This window comes from Clarias gariepinus, chromosome 20 (genome assembly GCF_024256425.1).
Source record: "Clarias gariepinus isolate MV-2021 ecotype Netherlands chromosome 20, CGAR_prim_01v2, whole genome shotgun sequence".
NCBI lineage: Eukaryota > Metazoa > Chordata > Actinopteri > Siluriformes > Clariidae > Clarias > Clarias gariepinus.
The window spans coordinates 19,996,525-20,013,206 of NC_071119.1; the positions used below are offsets into that span (position 1 = coordinate 19,996,525).

The 16,682-nt window shown below is 39.2% G+C and overlaps 1 protein-coding gene across 1 annotated transcript in view; it reads right to left on the minus strand.

Moving 5' to 3' along the window:
• The window catches only part of LOC128508557 (mitogen-activated protein kinase kinase kinase 11), a 33,481-nt gene extending 20,183 nt beyond the window's left edge, over nt 1-13,298 (minus strand). Inside the window, exon 1 of the mRNA XM_053479922.1 lies at nt 12,289-13,298. Within this exon, the coding sequence (XP_053335897.1) occupies nt 12,289-13,039 (751 nt within the window). The 5' untranslated portion in view covers nt 13,040-13,298. The remainder of the gene's footprint in view (nt 1-12,288) is intronic.
• Nucleotides 13,299-16,682: the final 3,384 nt, after the last annotated feature.

Here is a 16,682-nt window from a genome sequence, read left to right on the forward strand (position 1 = left end):
TGTTAACACGCACACACACATACACACTTTGGGGGAGCTCTGAGACCTGTGTTAACTCGTTAAAGAAATACAAGCTACATTGTGAGGATGTAACACCACATTTGATTGGATTAAAAAACAATAAATCCTGTCTATGTAGCAAAAAAAAAAAAAAAAAGAAAAGAAAAGTCGACCGTGTCGTAAAGCTGGAAGAACAATACTGTGCTTAAAACACTCTCATGTAAGGATTTGTGTTTGCTAGCTGAATGACACTGCATCTCTCTCTCTCTCTCTCGCTTTATAATCGTGCATGTGTGTTTAGACCTGACATTCCTCCAGGATGTCACGCAGCCCTAAATTACCCTCATGGAAGCCACAGGCCAGGTATGGGTGCGGCAGAGAGCGCGGCGGACAGAGAAAGATGTTTTCAGTGAACTATAAAAAAATTCCGGCGTGGGCGTCCAAATTAGAAATATGCCTGGCGCGCTATATCCGAGTCCTTGGGGAAAAGAAATAATAAATGGTGCGGTGGTTATATCTGATTCCTGTCCTCTCTGGAGAAAATAAGGGACAAAAGAAGGAAAGTGGAAAAAGAGAGAGGGAAAGTGTTGATGTTCTTGAGAAAGGCCAGGACCGAGAGCTTAGCTTTGGCGCTTTCCCACGATTTCCTTGCTATCCTAGGGTGTGTGTGTGTGTGTGTGTTTTGTTGTGTGTGTGTTTGGAACCCGGGTGAATATTTGTTGCCTGGGTGAGGCAACTGCACTGAGTGTCCATCATTGTACTAGCACTTCATTCACTTGCTAAGTGCACATAGGTAATATGGATAACGTGTGTGTGTGTGTGTGTGTGTGTGTGTGCTGACCTAAAAGAACTTCCTTTCTGTATTTGCTTGCGCTGGAATTCCAGTTATGGGCCCTGGCTCACAGCCAAAGCTCTTCCCATCAGCAGTGCTGATGCAAGGCTGCCTTCTCAGCATCTCTTGTTAGCCAAGATCACACACACACACACACACTCACACACACACACACACACGCAAACATATAAATGCTTAAATGCTCTCTCTCTCTCTCTCTCTCTCTATTCGATTGTCATAACTTTTAATCGACTTTTGGTCAATCATTCATTCATCTGATGTCCGGTTCTGTTAATATTTTTAATTTGTAAAAAAATATATATATTTAAAAAAAAAACTAAAAAACACACTTTGCATGCACCAATTATATCAAAGGTTCTAATATATTTTCTGAAATATATTTTACAATTTTAATTAATTATTTAACAAGTAAGGAATTAAATTAATAACGAATAAGGCTGCATAAATATAATAATAATAATAATGAAAAAAAAATCTTTCGTCAAAAAATATTAAATAGGACATCCTATTCAACCTTGAATAAAAACGTTAATTAAAAATAAAAATCTGTTTATTTTAATATTTAAAAAATTAATAAAATCCACATAAATATTCAGCTCTTCTTCACTCAAACCTCATTCACATGGATCGGCCGAATCCCATCATGGCTTTAGTGCACTATGTGGTGCACTATGTACTCAGTTTGAGATTGAGCCATGGGAAAAGAGACTGCTGATACAAATGTCTCCTCCGTAAATGCAAGCATTGATCACCCATGTGCTTTCAAAGACTCGTTTCCAAAGACAAAAGTGCACTTGATAGGGAGCATAACAAATTCCTGGCACTGTGTACTGTATATCTCACCCTTTCCCTAGACACTTGACCGCTAGAATGCATCACACATCTGTTTTCCTGGCTACTGACACACACATACATACATACACACTCAGACACACCAAACACCTGTAGCAATAACTTGAGACTGATAAGCCGCCCATATTTCCTCTCTGATTTCCCTTCTAGTGCGCTAAAAAGAGTCTCTCTCTCTCTCTTTCTCTTTGTCTTTTGCCACACAATGTAAAATACAACAGAAACGCACGAATTATATCAGGATCTACTCGTACGTGCAAACTTTACTGGATATCATGCTCCGTCTAAAAAAAAAAAACAGTGGATTCTGGGATGCCGTGCAAACTCTGGAAAGTCCCCTGGGAGAACTAGTGAACGAATTTCAAGTGATAGAGAGGGAAAGAGAAAAGAAAAGCACAGGATGCCACATTCTGGCACAACAGGGCTCGGGAGACAAGTAAGGACAAGCCTGAGACAAAGGGTTTTGAAGAGAACTGAAAAACAACAAGCTGAGTGAGAAAGAGAGAGACAGAGACAGAGAGAAAAGGAGAGAAAGAAAGAGTGAGACAGGATTCCATGGATAGAAAAAAAAGTAGGGGTGTTTTTTTTTTCTATCATAGGAAAAAAAAACATGGCTTATTAAAGGTGTAAGAAGAATGACAGATGAATAACAGATGAAAGGATGGAGCAAGAGCGAGAAGAAAAACAAACAGTCATGCTGAAGAATGAGGAAAAGAAAAGGGTGGATGTGTTGCCCAACTGAAAGTCGAGTGTCACAACCATAACCATGTCTGGGAGATGGGGCGATACTGGGCAAAATCAGGTCACAGCGTGTGAAAAATATATATATACATAGTATATAAAATAAACTAATAATTTTAATAACAAAGCAGCAAGAGCTGATATGATGTTAAAATTTTGGACTTAACATTGACATTTATTGACTTCTAAAATTTTATTCTTTCTACCCCTTTCCATTGTTCAATATAAATAAATAAATAATACAATAAAATATGTGCGGGCCCAAGCACCCTGCGCCATTTCCGCCCGGCTGCACCACACGACCTAAAGGGGGGACAACATACTGTACCAATACCATTACGACCTGATTTTAGAATAGAAGGGAATTGCATGTCATGGTCTTTAAGAAGTTATGAATGATGGAAAAAAGCATCAGACTATGTCACTCAATGTGAGGTCATTCCATACAATTTTACACAGAAAGTTATTAACCACATTTCGGCAGAGCTTTAAGGCATCGTCACGACTGATACGTTTGAGATATCAGAAATCCCTTCGCAATTTTGCATCCTCAGTGTCCTGAGATCACATGTACCCGGTTTGGTGCCGATCGTATAAATTCCCTAGAAGGAGTATATCAAATTCCATTTGGTGCATTTTGCAAATGACCCAAAATAACTGACTCTTAGCCATCCTAATGGCAGCAGATTCCAACCTGTCTGCCAATTGGCTTGGGTTCTTGAGCATGTTAAAACTTCCAAAAAGCCGGATATATTTCTAATGTCAATATTACACTCCATCCATCTGTCCATCTAGGAACCTCTATAGTCCGGTTAACATTCACGCTCGCATTCACACACTACAGGCAATTTAGGAACACCAACTAGTCTAATCTCCATGTCTTTGGACAGGGAGGACATGCACACAGACTTGTGGCAGGAATCGAACCTGGAACCTGGAGGTGCAAGACGACAGAGCTAACCACTAAGCCACTGTGTGCCAAAATATTATACTAAGTAATACAAACCTTTTTATGAGCACAGCTCTGTACTGCTGCCGGGATATAATTGTTTCACTACATCAGTTGTACAGATTTTTAAACAACACTCAAAATCAGAGCTACAATAATATTATGTAGGGGTGTGCGGATATTTTGTCCAAATTGTTTTCCAAAAAAACAAAAAAAAATGTTTGAGTGTAAACCATCCTAATGCTATGCAAAACTACCGCCTTTTACTGTAGCCTAATGGGTGCTTTGAAACTGAAATTTCACTTATTAAGCATAATTTGTGAGTAATGTATGTGGGAGATAGACAGACAGAGAGAGACAGAGAGTGCGAGACAGAGAGTCCGCAGAGAAATCCCTTTTTCAGCATTCTCACTAATTCCTTCTAAGTCACACAGGCCTAAGCTACTAGAGAAAAACAATTATTATTATTATTATTACTATAATTTATTATTTTATTTGGGTCTGATTTAGACTTCCTTTATTTATTTCTCAGTTTTCATATTTTTTTCAGTGTTGCACAATTCATCAGTGTGTTGCACAATTAATCGCATGAAAATAAAGAAAAACACAAGGGCATACTCCGAAATCAGAGTACTGACCAGTGCAATTATTTAATTACAAAAAGTAACATCCTCTTAATGTGTGCCATTATTGTTATCATTATTATTTTATCAAATCAAGCAGCCCTAATTCTATTTATATGTGAATTTATTATTGCTATAAAATTATTTATAAATAAACTCGTTAACTTAATTATCAACATTTTTTTTCTTTCTTTTTTTTCCTTCCCTTATGGATGTTTTTAACCATTATTTCCAAAAACTAAACATAATGTAATTTATTAGTATAAATTTTTACATAAGGGAAGAAATTCATAAATAAATCATTTATAAAATAAACATACCAGTCAAAAATTTGAACACACCATCTTCACCACATCTAATTTCCAACATTGTACATTAATACAGAAAACATCCAACTATTAAATAACACGTATGGAATTACTTAGTTAACAAAAAAGTGTTAAACGACCCAGGTTATGATTCATATTTGAAATTATAAATGATTCATACATTTAGCTTTGATGACAGCTGAAAAACCTCAAAAACTTTGAAAGTATCGCCAAGTGCAGTCGTTAAAACCATTAAACACTACGATAAAACTGGCTTTCATGAGGAGCGTCCCAGGAAAGCAAGACAAAGAGCTACCTCAGCTGTGGAGGATGAGTTCATTAGGATGAACCTAAAGCACCTCCGATTAGCGCCCACAGAAATACTTCTCAGAGTTCAAGCAGCAGACATATTGCAACATCCACTGTTCATAGGAGACGACGTGAGTCAGGCCTTTGTGCCTGAGTTGCGTCAACATGACTACAGAAGAACAACAAGCAGAAGAGACTTGCTTGGGCCAAGGAACACAAGGAACGGACATCAGATCAGTGGAAAACTGTTCTTGGGTCTGCGGAGTTCAAATGTGAGATTTGTGGTTCTAACCGCCGTGTCCTTGTTTGACATAGAGAGGGTGAAATGGCGGTTTCTGAATGTGTGGTTCTCACTGTGAAGCATGCTGGAGGAGGTGTGATGGTGTGTGTGGGTGCTATGCTGGTGACAAAAGTTGGTGTCAACATTTGAAGACACATTTAACCAGTAATAGGACAATGACCCCAAACATACGTCTAGGTTATGTAAAAGCTATTCGTCCGAGAAAGAGAGTAATAGAATGCTGCCTTAGATGATCTGGCCTCCACAATCAATTGATCTAAATCTAAAAGTTGAAACGGAGTGCGAAGGCAAACAGCCAAGAAGTACTCGACAAAGACCTCCTACCTTATGAGGCCGACTGAGGGGATGCCAAGAGTGTGCAAAGCTGTCGCCAAAGCAAAAGGTGGCTAGTTTAAAATTGAAATAAAAATATAAAACATATTTTGGGTTTATTAACACGTATACAATTACTCATACTTGTTCAGTCGTCAGCAAAGTTGTTTGTAATTTAAAAGCTGTAAACACTAGCATGTTTGGGACCCAAGACGGCAAATGTATGGTGCAATTCTGGCAACCCCGCTTGCTCCTATTTCACTGTTCTGAAATCAGTTAGACCACTTCTGAAACAGACATGAGGCAACCAAGTTTCACATCATCCTCGCTGCTTAAATCTTTATGCTTTTGATAGAGTTTTATAATGCATTTTTTTTTAAACTTACGCATCAAAACAGTTTGCGATGCTGCCTTCTATTGCAATATTGCGGTCCTTACACTGCTTCATAAAGGGACCGGCCTTATTATAAACCGCACGGTCTAGCCGCGCTGAACAAACATAAACATACAATGCAGTACAATTATTTTAACCTTTGCTTTCCTTATCGATTCCTACATAACTGTTCCTGACCTTTTGAGAAAGCGTGTGTTCGATTCGCCAAAGCAATGTCATGTGACTTCCCCAGAGTCTGGAGTGTATCACCAGGCCATCAGCTGAAAAGTTACGACATCACAACAGAGAGAGGGAGGAAAAGAGAGAGAGAGAGACGATAGCAAAAAATAGCTGCATCTATGTGAATGAAAGTTTCACATAGCATGAATCGTCAAGGGTAAATTTGCGCAACTTTTGTTTGCGTTGGTGACCAGAATTTCGTAGTACCGTGGAACTTTTCAGTAAGGAAACTTGTATTGAAACAGGCACTACTGGTTAGTAGGTTACTTTCAAGTTCAAATGCGTAAAATACTTCCCTCAAATCTTGCATATAATCCATTAAAGGTTGAGGGAATGGACTACGTTTTGGAAGGACCCACGTTCAAACCCCATGACCACAAAGTTGTCCCGGTTGGGACCATAAGCAACCCTCAACTGCTCGGATGTATGATGAGATAAAAAATCTAAGTCGCTCTGGATAAGATGCTGTAAATGTTAAGTGTTCTGTGTACATTCACAGGATAAACACACGTTTATTTTACCTACCCAAGTCATCTTGCTTTTGCATGAACAATTTTTCAAAATAGGAAGAAGTATATCAACTACAAAATGCCAGGGTCTATATACTGCTCAATTCTGATTGGTCAGAACGGTTCTATTATAGGGTTCTTAGTATTGCACAACTAATACACAGTATGGACCTGTGCACTTATCTACACACTAAAGAATTTATGAGAGTTTTTGTTATTTTATAATAATAACTTTGAAAATGCTAAATAAAAAATGGCAAATACTGTCTTAACGGGATAGATTGCACTATTATTTCCTGTTAACCCCAATAAATACTGTTGTATACCAAATAATGTAGTTAATACGTTAATATGGCAGTTTAAATTAAAATCACAATATGTGTCCAAATAAAGGCAATGTGTGTGTGTGTGTGTTTTTTTTTTTTTTTAATCAAAAAACCCTACGGATGGGAATCACCAATCTCCTCCCGATACGATGTTATCACGATACCTACATACTGATTCGATTTGTATTGCGATTCTGTAAGTATCACTATTTTAAAAATATCCTAAATCAATATTCTTTTTGCAAATTTTTGTTACAATTTCAGCACCATACTGACACTGCTGTGTGAATAGTTCAGAGTGCAACACCTGCAGGATTGTAGAGGAATGACTACAATATGTGATATGCATAATTAATGTCTGTTAGGTAACGAGTGTGTAGTTATAATGTGTGTGTGTTGGCATTGTAACGAGTGTGTAGTTATAATGTGTGTGTGTTGGCATTGTAACGAGTGTGTAGTTATAATGAGTGTGTGGTAGGATTGTAACGAGTGTGTAGTTATAATGTGTGTGTGTTGGCATTGTAACGAGTGTGTAGTTATAATGTGTGTGTGTTGGCATTGTAACGAGTGTGTAGTTATAATGAGTGTGTGGTAGGATTGTAACGAGTGTGTAGTTATAATGTGTTTGTGTTGGGATTGTAACGAGTGTGTAGTTATAATGTGTGTGTGTGTTGACATTGTAACGAGTGTGTAGTTATAATGTGTGTGTGTTAGGATTGTAACGAGTGTGTAGTTATAATGTGTGTGTGTTAGGATTGTAACGAGTGTGTAGTCATAATGTGTGTGTGTTGGCATTGTAACGAGTGTGTAGTCATAATGAGTGTGTGTTGGGATTGTAACGAGTGTGTAGTTATAATGTGTGTGTGTTGGGATTGTAACGAGTGTGTAGTTATAATGAGTGTGTGGATTGTAACGAGTGTGTAGTTATAATGTGTGTGTGTTGGCATTGTAACGAGTGTGTAGTTATAATTTATGTGTTGGGATTGTAATGAGTGTGTAGTTATAATGTGTGTGTGTTGGCATTGTAACGAGTGTGTAGTTATAATGTGTGTGTGTTGGCATTGTAACGAGTGTGTAGTTATAATGTGTGTGTGTTGGCATTGTAACGAGTGTGTAGTTATAATGAGTGTGTGGTAGGATTGTAACGAGTGTGTAGTTATAATGTGTGTGTGTTGGCATTGTAACGAGTGTGTAGTTATAATGTGTGTGTGTTGGCATTGTAACGAGTGTGTAGTTATAATGAGTGTGTGGTAGGATTGTAACGAGTGTGTAGTTATAATGTGTTTGTGTTGGGATTGTAACGAGTGTGTAGTTATAATGTGTGTGTGTGTTGGCATTGTAACGAGTGTGTAGTTATAATGTGTGTGTGTTGGCATTGTAACGAGTGTGTAGTTATAATGAGTGTGTGTTGGGATTGTAACGAGTGTGTAGTTATAATGTGTGTGTGTTGGGATTGTAACGAGTGTGTAGTTATAATGAGTGTGTGGATTGTAACGAGTGTGTAGTTATAATGTGTGTGTGTTGGCATTGTAACGAGTGTGTAGTTATAATTTATGTGTTGGGATTGTAACGAGTGTGTAGTTATAATGTGTGTGTGTTGGCATTGTAACGAGTGTGTAGTTATAATTAGTGTGTTGGGATTGTAACGAGTGTGTAGTTATAATGTGTGTGTGTTGGGATTGTAACGAGTGTGTAGTTATAATGTGTGTGTGTTAGGATTGTAACGAGTGTTTAGTTATAATGTGTGTGTGTTGGCATTGTAACGAGTGTGTAGTTATAATGTGTGTGTGTTGGCATTGTAACGAGTGTTTAGTTATAATGTGTGTGTGTTAGGGTTGTAACGAGTGTGTAGTTATAATGTGTGTGTGTTGGCATTGTAACGAGTGTGTAGGTATAATGTGTGTGTGTTGGCATTGTAACGAGTGTGTAGTTATAATGTGTGTGTGTTGGCATTGTAACGAGTGTGTAGTTATAATGTGTGTGTGTTGGCATTGTAACGAGTGTGTAGTTATAATGTGTGTGTGTTGGCATTGTAACGAGTGTGTAGTTATAATGTGTGTGTGTTGGCATTGTAACGAGTGTGTAGTTATAATGTGTGTGTGTTGGTATTGTAACGAGTGTGTAGTTATAATGTGTGTGTGTTGGCATTGTAACGAGTGTGTAGTTATAATGTGTGTGTGTTGGCATTGTAACGAGTGTGTAGTTATAATGTGTTTGTGTTGGGATTGTAACGAGTTTGTAGTTATAATGTGTGTGTGTTGGCATTGTAACGAGTGTGTAGTTATAATGTGTGTGTGTTGGGATTGTAACGAGTGTGTAGTTATAATGTGTGTGTGTTGGCATTGTAACGAGTGTGTAGTTATAATGTGTGTTGGCATTGTAACGAGTGTGTAGTTATAATGTGTGTTAGGATTGTAACGAGTGTGTAGTTATAAAGAGTGTGTGGATTGTAACGAGTGTGTAGTTATAATGTGTGTGTGTTGGCATTGTAACAAGTGTGTAGTTATAATGTGTGTTGGCATTGTAACGAGTGTGTAGTTATAATGTGTGTGTGTTGGCATTGTACGAGTGTGTAGTTATGATGTGCGTGTGTTAGGATTGTAACGAGTGTGTAGTTATATTGAGTGTGTTGGGATTGTAACGAGTGTGTAGTTATAATGTGTGTGTGTTGGCATTGTAACGACTGTGTAGTTATAATGTGTGTGTGTTGGCATTGTAACGAGAGTGTAGTTATGTGTGTGTGTTGGCATTGTAACAAGTGTGTAGTTATAATGTGTGTGTGTTAGGGTTGTGATGAGTGTGTAGTTATAATGTGTGTGTGTTGGGATTGTAACGAGTGTGTAGTTATAATGTGTGTGTGTTAGGATTGTAACGAGTGTTTAATTATAATGTGTGTGTGTGTTGGCATTGTAACGAGTGTGTAGTTATAATGTGTGTGTGTTGGCATTGTAACGAGTGTTTAGTTATAATGTGTGTGTGTTAGGGTTGTAACGAGTGTGTAGTTATAATGTGTGTGTGTTGGCATTGTAACGAGTGTGTAGGTATAATGTGTGTGTGTTGGCATTGTAACGAGTGTGTAGTTATAATGAGTGTGTTGGCATTGTAACGAGTGTGTAGGTATAATGTGTGTGTGTTGGCATTGTAACGAGTGTGTAGTTATAATGTGTGTGTGTTGGCATTGTAATGAGTGTTTAGTTATAATGTGTGTGTGTTAGGGTTGTAACGAGTGTGTAGTTATAATGTGTGTGTGTTAGGATTGTAATGAGTGTGTAGTTATAATGAGTGTGTTGGCATTGTAACAAGTGTGTAGTTATAATGAGTGTGTGTTAGGATTGTAACGAGTGTGTAGTTATAATGAGTGTGTGTTAGGATTGTAATGAGTGTGTAGTTATAATAAGTGTGTGTTAGGATTGTAACGAGTGTGTAGTTATAATGAGTGTGTTGGCATTGTAACAAGTGTGTAGTTATAATGAGTGTGTGTTAGGATTGTAACGAGTGTGTAGTTATAATGAGTGTGTGTTAGGATTGTAACGAGTGTGTAGTTATAATAAGTGTGTGTTAGGATTGTAACAAGTGTGTAGTTATAATGAGTGTGTGTTAGGATTGTAATGAGTGTGTAGTTATAATGAGTGTGTGTTAGGATTGTAACGAGTGTGTAGTTATAATGAGTGTGTGTTAGGATTGTAACGAGTGTGTAGTTATAATGAGTGTGTGTTAGGATTGTAACGAGTGTGTAGTTATAATGAGTGTGTGTTAGGATTGTAATGAGTGTGTAGTTATAATGAGTGTGTGTTAGGATTGTAACGAGTGTGTATTTATAATGTGTGTGTGTTAGGATTGTAACGAGTGTGTAGTTATAATGAGTGTGTGTTAGGATTGTAACGAGTGTGTAGTTATAATGAGTGTGTGTTAGGATTGTAATAAGTGTGTAGTTATAATGAGTGTGTGTTAGGATTGTAATGAGTGTGTAATTATAATGAGTGTGTGTTAGGATTGTAATGAGTGTGTAGTTATAATGAGTGTGTGTTAGGATTGTAATGAGTGTGTAGTTATAATGAGTGTGTGTTAGGATTGTAACGAGTGTGTAGTTATAATGAGTGTGTGTTAGGATTGTAACGAGTGTGTAGTTATAATAAGTGTGTGTTAGGATTGTAGCGAGTGTGTAGTTATAACGAGTGTGTGTTAGGATTGTAACGAGTGTGTAGTTATAATGAGTGTGTGTTAGGATTGTAACGAGTGTGTAGTTATAATGAGTGTGTGTTAGGATTGTAACGAGTGTGTAGTTATAATAAGTGTGTGTTAGGATTGTAATGAGTGTGTAGTTATAATGAGTGTGTGTTAGGATTGTAATGAGTGTGTAATTATAATGAGTGTGTGTTAGGATTGTAATGAGTGTGTAGTTATAATGAGTGTGTGTTAGGATTGTAATGAGTGTGTAGTTATAATAAGTGTGTGTTAGGATTGTAATGACTCATTTATCGATCATTTATTGAGATAACCAGACTTAATTCGTGGCAGTTCCACAATACTTAACCATTATAAAAAGATTAATGAGTTGTTCTTTAAAGAAATCCTAAATATTTTAACCTACTTCACCCACACCTTCAGTTGTTTGGACACACTTCCTAACTTTGATCTTTCTTGATCTTTTTCTCTCTACACTGTAAAACAATGCTGAAGGCGTCCAAATCGCTCTGAACAGTTGATATTAAGATGTATCTACTATTTATGCTCTGTAACGCTTCATAAGACTCTAATCTGAGGTGCTGGTTGTTAATTGGTGATTTCTGAGGCTGGTGACTCTAAATGAACTTCTCCTCTGCAGCAGAGTTAAGTTTTGGTCTTGCTCTCCTGGGAAGGTCTTCATGAGAGACAGTTTTATCATGGTGCTTGATGGGTTTGGTAAATGCACCAAACAATACTGTTCTTGCAAGAACTATTTCAGACCAACGCAACATGACTATTACTGTTGTTGTTACTTAATTACCTAATATCATTTGTGTCATTTTTGATTTTTTAATCTCAAGTAAAATGCAGAAGAACTGTGTCCAAACTTTTGACTGTACTAAATGTTTCTACTAGAGAGCATCGCAGAGTGTTTTATTCTTCACTACATCGATCTTTCAGGTCATGAAACCCAGTTATGCAATGACCGGTCACGATGATGATGATAGTGATGATGATTGTGACGATGGTTCCAACATGGTAGCCACCATAACAAGTTTTGTTTACATCTAGGGAGATAATGTATACTGGAAGTCTGCGTGACAAACCGGATGCAGTTTGAGGAAGAGATTTACAGAGGAACCGAGGATTATTAACGATAATAGAGTTGCAGCTGGAGTGGAAAAGAAAATTAGCCAAGATAGAATTTTGACACTAAATACTGTGTGTGTGTGTGAACTGTGGAACAATTATAGTGCAAATTTGCATGGGCATGAATTCAGGTAATATCAAGTGCAGCGGTTGAAGTGTGTGTGTAGAAACCAGATGTTAAGAATTTTGTGGAATTAATAGTTTGGTGTGAATTTGGTTCAGGTGTGAACAGAAACCAGAGAAAGGATGCAGCTTGATGCCAGTAGGCGGGACACTTACTGTTATTTGATTTGAGGTCCCTGTGAATGACAGTGACTATAGCCTCGCTGTGAAGGTACAGCATCCCTCTGGCGATCTGCACGGCCCAGTTGACCAGCACGTGCGGCGCGATGCGTCTCCCGGCCAAGGCGCGGCTCAGGGGCCCGCCGGACGCGTACTCCATGATCAGGCACAGGTTCGGCTCCTGCAAGCACACGCCTTTGAGAGCTATGATGTTGGGGTGCGTGAGCATGGCGAAGAGGCGCGCCTCGTTCCGCACGTTCTGCGCCGTCACGCTGATGTCCTCGTCCGGGTCCTGGCGCGCCGCCTTCACCGCCACGAGCTCCCCTCTCCACGTGCCCCGGTAGACCTTCCCGAACCCGCCGACCCCTATCACCTCCTGCAGGCTGAGCTCTCGGAAATCCAGCACGTCGGGTTCGAACTGCAGCTCCACCGCCGAGTCGACGCTGGAGACGGGGATCTTCCCGTAGCCTCCGGGTTTGAGCGAGACGTAATTGGACGGGAAGATTCCCACCTTGTTGTTGACCTTCCCGGCCCACCAGCCTTCGTCCCCGGAGATCTCCGAGTCCAGGGACAGGATTTCCACGACATCGCCTTTGCGCAGGGTCAGCTCGTCCTTGCCGGACGCCTCATAATCGAAGAGGGCCGTCCACACCGGGTTGGTGAAGTTCGGCGGAGCGGTCTGGGATTGCTCCAGGTTCTTCCATGGGGACAGCGTGCCGCGCGTGAATATGGTCTTCAGTGGCTCCATGGCGCCTCTTCTTCGTCTTCTTCTTCTTCTTTTTCCGCTTTACGCAAGTGGAAAACGATCCACACTCTCCAGCCCCTCTCTCCACTTTCCAAGCCGCACGTGAGGATCATGGAGAGGGACTCTGTCTTCTTCCTGCGTGTTGTCCTCCAAACCCGAACGCGCACTAGCCATAGAGAAGCGCGCGGCACCAGGACGCACGGAGCGCGCGGGTCTCCATGAAGATGGAGCACTCCATTCAAGGAGCTTAGGATCACGCGCGTCAGACACGAACAAATCACATGATATATTAACGAGTTCGGGGGAAAAAACGGATTTCAACGGACCCGGCGCGTGCCCCAAAAAAAACAAACAAAAAATCTAACAAAAAAAAAAAAACGCGGCTCAAAAGAAAAAAAAAGACAAAAAAAGAAATAAAACTTTATATATTTATAATTGGGATGATAATATCCTGGAGTGGTTTTAGTCTGTTTCTCCGTCCATGGAGAGTATTTTTAGTAATTTTAAGTCCTTGCGGTCAGTCCGAGCAGGAAGCGCAGAGAAGAATGGCAGGAAAACGCGCAGCCACAGACCGATAGAGAAATATACGGATAGATACAGTCGTGCACACGGCGCTGAAAAAATTATCTTTAAATTATCAACTGGTTTCACTTTTTAAAAAACTAATACACCACCGTGCGGTCCAACATCCGTGCGTCGGTTTGTCTCTCTCTCTCTTTTTTCTTCTTCTTCTTCTTTAAGATCTGAAACAGGAAGTTGTTCTAAAATCTCTCCAGCTCTTAAATCATCCGCTTAATCCCTTAGACGAACACTAATCTGAGATCCGATTAATTTTCCAAATATTTTTTTATTCTAAACATCCCGACCATCCACCAAACTTCCAGACTAGTTCTTTTAGACTTTCTGTACCCCCGCCCCTCCCCTGCATCCCTTTCTCACACCACATAGGAGGAGTTTCAGCCGTTCTCTGGCTGAGTATTAAAAACCTCCTGGCGTCCTGCATCAGCGCACTTTGTAGTGCGTGACCCGGCGGTGGACACGCGCACTCTCGAGCGCACTACACGGTGAATTGGCACCGCCAGTGTTTTGACGCGGTCTCGGTGACTCCACAGTGAACAGTGCATCAATGCCTGTATTAGTGCCCTATGTACAGCGCATTACAATGAGCCGAAGCGCCCTATCTAGTGCACTATCGAGTGTGATTATGAGATATGGAGATGCTGGTTGTGCGACAGGAAAGGGATCAGATGACCTGTTGTTGTGTCTCTTGCCAAGCCGGACTGTTTGAGTTGTAAACAGAAATGTGTTTCCTGAAATATAGATACAGGTGTTTTATTAAAGCAAGCCTTAATAAAAGTTGCATAGGGTGTTTTTATAACTGTATGAAAATCATAAAGTAGTAGTTTAAGTAAACTTCACTTAAGTAAAAGATCATACTGGTGATCTGTTTAACTAAATTATACCCCAGAACTTACAGTGTGTGTATGTCTGTATAAGGAAAAATATTAATATCTATATGGAATATTAATAATATTGTAATATATAACATACAGCAATACATTTAGTATTTAAAATGTTTTTTTCTTTTCCTGAAGCGTGTATACACTTTTTTGGCTGACTCTGTAAAGATGTCAACAGTCACACCATCCTTGATGTCATCATGTGATTGTCAGAAGAGAGGCATGTTAAAGTGTTTATACATTATATATACTGTATATATACACAGTAAGGTCAATAAGTATTTTATCACCCTGTGATTTTGCAAGTTCTCTTACTTAGAAATTATGGAGGGGTTTACAATGGGGGCTGGAAGCATCATGCTCTGGGGGTGTTTTTCTGCACAGGGGACAGGACGACTGCACTGTATTAAGGAGAGGATGAAAATGTATTGTGACATACTGTATTGGGCAAAAACCTCCTTTCCTCAGTCAAAGATGGGTCGTGGTTGGGTCTTTCAACATGACAATGACCCAAAGCACACAGCCAGGAATACCAAGGAGTGGCTCCGTAAGTAGAATATGGACTATTTAAAAGCAAAATAACAGGTCTTTGAGGGTCAGAAATCTGGCTGATAAGCAAGTGATCAAATACTTATTTGACACACTAATTCACAAATAAATTGTTTTTAAAAATCATACAATGTGATTTCCGGATTTTTCTTTTTAGATCCTGTCTCTCACAATGGAAATGCACCTATGCTGAAAACTGTAGACCCCTCCATGATTTCTAAGCAAAATCACAGGGTATATATATAGATATATATATACTGCTCAAAAAAATTAAGGGAAACACAGTCCTGGTTTGACTTAGACGCCCCTCATATGTGTATGTAAGGTTCAAGTCAAACCATACAGCAATGACACTTAGGTTTAATTAATATAATCTTATTTTTTTTTTAAGAAGTGCGTATATTTTTTTTTGGGCAGACTGAGAAAATTGTTTTGTCTTGCTTCATACATTGGAGGAACTGAAACCCTTCTCAGAAAATGTTCTGTCTATACATCTGCCTGTCTGTATATCTGTATCTCTCTATATCCGTATGTCCAGCCATATTATGCCACAGCAGCACGCAAAATTGGCTGGACGAAATTTAAAGAAACTTCTCCAGTCTTTCCGGCATTTCTACACAATTCAGGCAAAATGAAACCTGCATGAAGAGTTACCTACAGTATGTGCCAGATTATCACTAAATGAAGTCAATCAACACAATAATTTACAGTGCATGCACTGTATACAAATATGCGAAATACACAGAAACAACAGAAATGCACCTACAAGGACCTACGAAATACAAACACGAGACACAGCATGGCTTTTGCCAAAAAAGCAAAGCGAAGTAAATTATGAAAAGTAAACCTTCTAGGATGAATGGACTGATCAATGTATGTTTATTCTTCCTCCGGGACGTTTATAACCAGTTTGTGTTGTATTTTCTGAAACTGTGAAGCTAATAAAAAGCAGTGACGTGAAGTGCCACATATCTGCAGCAGTCCTAACTGTAGGTGAGGGTGTGTAAAATACCTGAACTGAGAGTCCGTTGAGAGTGTTATGCGCTAAAATGCATAACATATCATACAGCATGATTTTATCCAAAACCTCAATTTTTTGTAGTCATTCAGAGGTGGACCTGCTGGTGTATTTAGGATCATTGTCTTACTGCATAAGCTAAGTGTGCTTGAGCTTGAGGTCACAAACAGATGGCGGGATCTTCAAGCCTTTCTGGTAGTGCGCAGAATTCATGGTTGCATAATATATGGCAAGTCGTCCAGGTCCTGAAATTGCAAATCAGCGCCAGACATTACCACACTACCACAACCATGGTTAACTGTTGGTATGATGTTTCTTTTATGAAATGTGCTAGGTAGGTGTGCTAGTTTCACTGGATGTAACAGCATACACATAAAATTCCAAATGTTACATTTTTGTCTCATCAGTTCACAGAATATTCGCCCAACAGTCTTGGGGATAATCAAGATGTTATTTGGCAAATACAAGACGAGCCTTTGTGTTCTTTTTGGTCAGCTCTGGCTTTCGCTCTTGGAATTCTCCCATTCTCCCATCTTGGAATGCTCTTGGAATTCTCCCATGTATGCCATTTTCACAGAATATCTTTCTTTTTTTCAATCATGACCACTGACCATAACTA